This window comes from Equus asinus, chromosome 2 (genome assembly GCF_041296235.1).
Source record: "Equus asinus isolate D_3611 breed Donkey chromosome 2, EquAss-T2T_v2, whole genome shotgun sequence".
Classification (NCBI taxonomy): domain Eukaryota; kingdom Metazoa; phylum Chordata; class Mammalia; order Perissodactyla; family Equidae; genus Equus; species Equus asinus.
In genome coordinates this window covers 170,200,576-170,206,107 of record NC_091791.1, presented here as the reverse complement: position 1 = coordinate 170,206,107, position 5,532 = coordinate 170,200,576, and the positions used below count along the sequence as shown (strand labels likewise).

Genomic DNA, 5,532 nt, shown 5'->3' with positions numbered 1-5,532 from the left:
TATCGGCAATGTAGTCATCTGAACTTCCTCTGGGGACTCAGCCCTTTCCCAGTCTTAGTCCATGTGGTTTGGGTGGGACTGACTCCAGCCTACCCAAAGGAGACTGACCCAGGCTTGAGTCAATAAGTGGGTTCAATTCCTAGGGTCATAACGATTTGTTAATGTAGGCCAATAAATGTCAAGTGTAGGACTTTTGTTAAAGACATGGACAAGAAAGACGGACTCTATCACTCTGAGCATTTGTAACTTAAAAAAGATGTTAAAAATCCCCTAGGAAGGAAGCTGTGCTGATGCATGGGTTGCTACATGGATTTGGTAGATGGTGGCCATGCTTTCTTCTCATCTTCTGCATCCCTCTGCTATGGCCCTTCCCATACTGTGCTTTGGTCACTGATGCTTCTCTCTCCTCCACCAGACAGACAGCTGTCTAAGGGAAGGAGACACATCTCCATTACGTTTGGTCATGGCACAGAGAAGGACTCAAACACACATCTGCTGAGGAAATCCTGATGGACTTAGCAACACAGAAATGAGGCATTGGTGGTTCTATCACTGGGGACTCAGGTTTCAGGGGCTCCAATACCTGTACTGGTTGATACCACAGCCCACAGTCTCCACTTTGTACCCTTGGGTTCCTGCTCTAGGCTGGAACAATTGTTCCGCCCTGAGTCATCCACTGTGGGTTCTGGTGTGGTCACTGCATGATTGTCACATAACCATCCAGAGGACATAATCAGGCAGCAGGAGTGGGGGCGGGGAAGGTTTCATAGAAAGCCGTCTCTGATGAAGCACCACACACCACAGGGGGACCTGAGGTCGCTGATCCCATCTGTACATCCTTCCTCTCCTGGAGGTTAAAAGACAGCAAGGAGGAAGCACCAGCCTCTCCGACCTTGGCAACCTTCCTGGAAAGATGCAGCCTCTCCTGCTCCTGCTCGCCATTTTAGTGTCCCCTGGGGCAGAGGCAGGTGAGTGACCACCCCCACCCTCAGATGCCCAACCCCTCCCCCCAAACACAGTGGGCACAGATCTCCTGCCCCTTCTGCACATCCCTGATCCATCCATCTACCAGCAACATTCTGAATCCCAGCTCCTGTCCCACCTCAGAATCCCATGTATGACGCTGGATAAGCTACCAACAAGAATGTCAGGGGAGAAGGCAGTTCTCAAGAACAGCCAGTGGGTGCTATTCCCTCCCTAGGCCCCACGTTTGCCATCTGCAAAGTGGAACTTAACTGGAATTGCATGGCAGAGGGAGGGAAACTGGAAAAGAGAAAATAATCAATTCCCCTGCAGAGGGCAGAGTGGGCCTGGCTTCCAGGTCTGGGATGACACAGATGCTCCCCTCAACGTCTGATTAGGAGAGAAGTCTGAGCTCTGCAGACCCCGGAGTTGGTGGGACCACTGTCCCAAGAGGCCTGCTGATGCCTTGCTCAGTCCCAAGGCCCCTCAGTCCCTTCTCCAACTCTGCTTTTCTTCCCAGGCCTTTAGCAGCTCCCTTCTTTCCAGGATGGAGCCACTGTTTGTGGACCTGAACTTCTCTGCTTTCCAGAATCCCACAAGCACTGGCCCTACAAACTCTCCTTCAGGCCCATTGGGGGCCATTCCTTCATGCAGCCAACAAACAGTTTTTGGGCACCCACTATGTGTCAGGCCATGGAAAACAGGCTATGACAACATCTAGGTCCCTAAACTTAAGTCCTGGCCACTGGAAACAGCATCATCCTAGACATCACAGGGCAACAGGGCCTTAGAAAGGCTCTTGAAACAAAGCAAAGTCAGGAGAGGAATTCTCAGGAGCCTCTAGGACTTTGCTGTCCCTAATATGCATATGCTCACCTCCAATTATCTGTGGAGGACAGATTCACAGGCCAAGCCTGCTCCTCTTCCTTTTTCTAGAGGGAAAGCCCCACCCCAGCCCCTCTCAACTCCAGGCCATCTCGGGCTCCCAGATGCCCAGCAGTCCTGCCGTCAAGGTGACACATGCCTGGTGGACTCGCTGGGTGTGCACAAGTAGATAAGACTTTTCCTTCAGAGGAGATCATCGGGGGACATTAGGCCAGGCCCCACTCTCGACCCTACATGGCATTCGTTCAATTTCTGGTTGAAGAGGCAAAGGACAGTTGTGGCGGTGTCCTCGTGCAACAAGACTTTGTTCTAACGGCTGCTCACTGCTGGGGAAGGTGAGGCACCAAAGACCATGAACACCTCCTGAGACCCCTACAGGGACTCCAGTTCTCTGCCCAGGGCCTGCAGCCCAGGGGAGTTCCGCCAGCTCCTGGGAACTCAAGGCCATGAGAGCTCATGAAAGGAGCCATCTGAGAGCATGACTGCTCCATGGAAAGTGAGAAATAGGACAGGGAAGATTTGGAGTCAAGGGGTCAGAGGTGAGAACTAGTGGCCCAGTTGAGAAGAGAGACCACACTGGTCAAATGGAGCAGCTGTGGAGGATGAAACCATGCACTAGGGTCAAAAGGCAAACTCAGAGTCCTTTCACAATATTGACTGAGCACCTACAAAGCTCCCAGAATCCCCTCTCAGAATCACCCACTGGCTAGTACTCCTGTTGTTTCCAATCTCCTACCTGCAGCCCTGCCCTGCCCCAGTTGTCACCTGCCCTTCATGGCTCATGGGCTGGATCTCCTTTGACTCCAAGCCCCCCGCATCCCCATCCTGCTTTCTGTGTAGCTCAATCAAGGTGACTCTGGGGGCCCACAACATCCAGAAGCAGGAGAGGACCCAGCAGGTCATCCCTGTGAAGGAAGCCATCCCCCACCCAGACTATAATTCTAAGAACTTCGCCAACGACATCATGTTACTAAGGGTAAGGGAACCTTCCCGCTGCTCTTGCTGTCCTGGGTGGAGATTGCTTCCCCTCCCACTGGGACCTGTCCCTCCCCTCCTTCCCATCCCGGTCACCTGGCTAGTCCCAGTGGCTCATGGGAGAGGGAAGTCAGTGCAGACCCATCGCAGTGTCCAGGCGACAGGAGACAAGTGGCTGAGCTGGACTTTCTTGCCTCTTCTCATCAGCTGGAGAGAAGGGCCAAGCTTACCGAAGCTGTGTGGCCCCTCAACCTGCCCAGGGGCACAGCCCAGGTGAGGCCCGGAGAGGTGTGCAGTGTGGCTGGCTGGGGGAGAGTCGCCCTAAATGGCAGAGCGTCAGACACTCTGCAGGAGGTGGAGCTGACCGTGCAGCAGGACCAGGAGTGCGAATCCTACTTACAAAAGTACAACAGTACCACTCAGCTGTGTGTGGGGGACCCGAAGGAAAAGAAGTCTTCCTTTAAGGTGTGACTGGGCATCTACCTAGCTTCGCTCTGGGGAGAGGGGTGTTTTGGAACTTTCAAACCCAAGCAGTGGGAGGGGTTCACTCCTTCACCCTCTATACTTTGATCTTTCTCCTGGGAAGAGAAGCTGGGAGAAGCCAAAGTGGGGAGTCACAGGCCTTCTGGGAGCCCACCAGGGGACTGAGATGCATCCAGACATGATGTTCCATCTGGAAGATGAATTTGCAACACTCTGCTCCACACTGGGCACAGGTGTTAGAAAACTGCTCCCTGGGTGTGCAGCAGTCAGATCAGGTGGCTCCTCAGAGCTGGCTCCCATCTTGGTTAAATGGCTCACCTTCTGTGCTGAGTGTCGTCCTCACCTGCCTGCTTCCATGTCCTTAAATGGTAGACAGAAGCACAGTCCCACAGCGCCCTCATGGGGGAGGATCCAGGAGAGCGGGGAGGAGAGGGAGCCGCCCCCTGAGAGAAATGAAGTCCTGACAACGTCCAGGATCAGGACTGGGCAGCTGAGGGGCCCACAGGGGCCTGCGCTGCTCTCTGATCTCCCACATGGAGGCCAGGCCAGTCGGCCTTCACTGAGAGGGCATTTGGGATGCAGGTGGGCAGGACCCAGGAGAGCATGGACTCAGTCCTCCCTGCTCTCTCTCCACAGGGGGACTCCGGGGGCCCTCTCGTGTGTAAGAACGTGATCCAGGGCATTGTCTCCTATGGACGAATAGGCGGGATTCCTCCACAGGCCTTCACCAAAGTCTCGAGTTTCCTGCCCTGGATAAAGAAAACCATGAAGGGGCGGGCCCTGTGGCGGAGTGGCTAAGTTCCTGCGCTCCACTGCGGCGGCCCAGGGTTTTGCATGTTCGAATCCTGGGCGCAGACATGGCACTGCTCATCAGGCCATGCAGAGGGGGCATCCCACATGCCACAACTAGAAGGATCCACAACTAAGAATATACAACTATGTACCAGGCGGCTTTGGAGAGAAAAAAAAGGAAAAAACTAAAATCTTTAAAAAAAAAAAAAAAAAGAAAGAAAACCATGAAAAGCCTCTAACTGTAGAAACCAGCCCACCTTCTCTGGAGCTGATCCAGAATGACACCAGTAACTAAATAAAAGTCTCTTAGCTGAGCGGGAAGGGCTGGTTTCTCCTTTATTCATTGACCCTCAGTCACAGGCACTAACTCTGTCCTTAGAAGGCCAATGGCACAAATCTGCTGTTTTCTGCTTCCTCCTCTTGCCCCTCCCACCACCTTCCCCAAACCTCAAGCAAAGCTGTTCCCCAGCTCCTGCTGACCCACACCTTTCTCTGGGCCTGCCCTTCTGCCAGGGCTGCAGCTGAGCATCATCAGGAGAAAATATGAACCTCTCTGGTCCTGTGGCTCAGGGCAAACTTCTTACCTGCTTCCCTGTGTTATATGACAAAGAGGAAGGGGGATGACACCATGGGTCCCGAACACCAAGCAGGCAAGCCTGGGACTGAAGCTCAACGGCACAACCCCCACACTGGGGAGAGGAGAGGCTGCCTGAGAAGGACAGTGCTCTCCCACAGCCAGGGACCTGGCGCAGAGTCAGGGTGGGTCTCTGGAGAAGCTCCTCGATCTCACCCAGCCTGAGTTTCCTCCCTGCCCTCCTGTGACCTTGGGGCCCAGCTTGCCCTCCAGTCTCCTGGCTGCCCCTTCTTCTCCATCCCGGCTTTCCACTGAGAGATCTCAGTGTCTACTAACTCCTGTCCCCTCCACACAAGCCTGATCTGAGCTGACCCCTTCCTTATAGCCCTCCTGCCTAGGACACTCAGAGCTCCGTGTGGTTCCAGCAGGGTCTCTCCCCTGAGATGCCAGCCCAGCTCATGCTGTGGCAAGGAGTGCCACAAGGAATCAGGCTTGTGCTGGCAACAGGCGGGACTCATGCAGGACACAGCAGGCAGGCTGTCTCTCCAGAACTCCTGCCCCATCTCTCACTTGGCAAGGCCAGCTCAACCCCTCACATCCAGCCCAGTGACCCCCCAAGTGCTCAGGGTGCATTGGCCACCTGGTCATTTGGTAGCCTGAGTCCCTTTCAGCCTGTCCTTCTTACTCACTGCTGGCCTCTAGGCTAAGACCCCTCACTGCCCACATACGGCTGTCTCAGCCTTTTGAGTTAGTAGCCCTACCCTCTCTGCAGTAGGACTGGAAAGCACAATTTTTCAATCAATAAACAAACACACACTGATTGAGCTCCTAAGTGCCCGGCACTGGGGATCCACAGTGGA

At 54.2% G+C, this 5,532-nt stretch overlaps 1 protein-coding gene across 1 annotated transcript; it reads left to right on the top strand.

The window, feature by feature from the left end:
- The first annotated feature begins 883 nt into the window (after positions 1-883).
- Positions 884-4,419, top strand: LOC139046353 (granzyme B-like). The gene is made up of 5 exons (XM_070518960.1): positions 884-968; positions 2,036-2,183; positions 2,689-2,824; positions 3,031-3,288; positions 3,943-4,419. Exons 2-5 carry the CDS (start codon positions 2,083-2,085, stop codon positions 4,102-4,104), a joined length of 657 nt encoding a protein of 218 aa, XP_070375061.1. The 5' UTR covers positions 884-968; positions 2,036-2,082; the 3' UTR covers positions 4,105-4,419.
- The last annotated feature ends 1,113 nt before the right edge of the window (positions 4,420-5,532 follow it).

Excerpts from the sequence above, each read along its gene's own strand:
- LOC139046353 (XM_070518960.1), top strand. The coding sequence starts at position 2,083 with ATGGCATTCGTTCAATTTCTGGTTGAAGAGGCAAAGGACAGTTGTGGC. Across the intron at positions 2,825-3,030 it reads ACGACATCATGTTACTAAGG|CTGGAGAGAAGGGCCAAGCT; the intron begins GTAAGGGAACCT and ends TCTTCTCATCAG. Across the intron at positions 3,289-3,942 it reads AAAAGAAGTCTTCCTTTAAG|GGGGACTCCGGGGGCCCTCT; the intron begins GTGTGACTGGGC and ends CTCTCTCCACAG.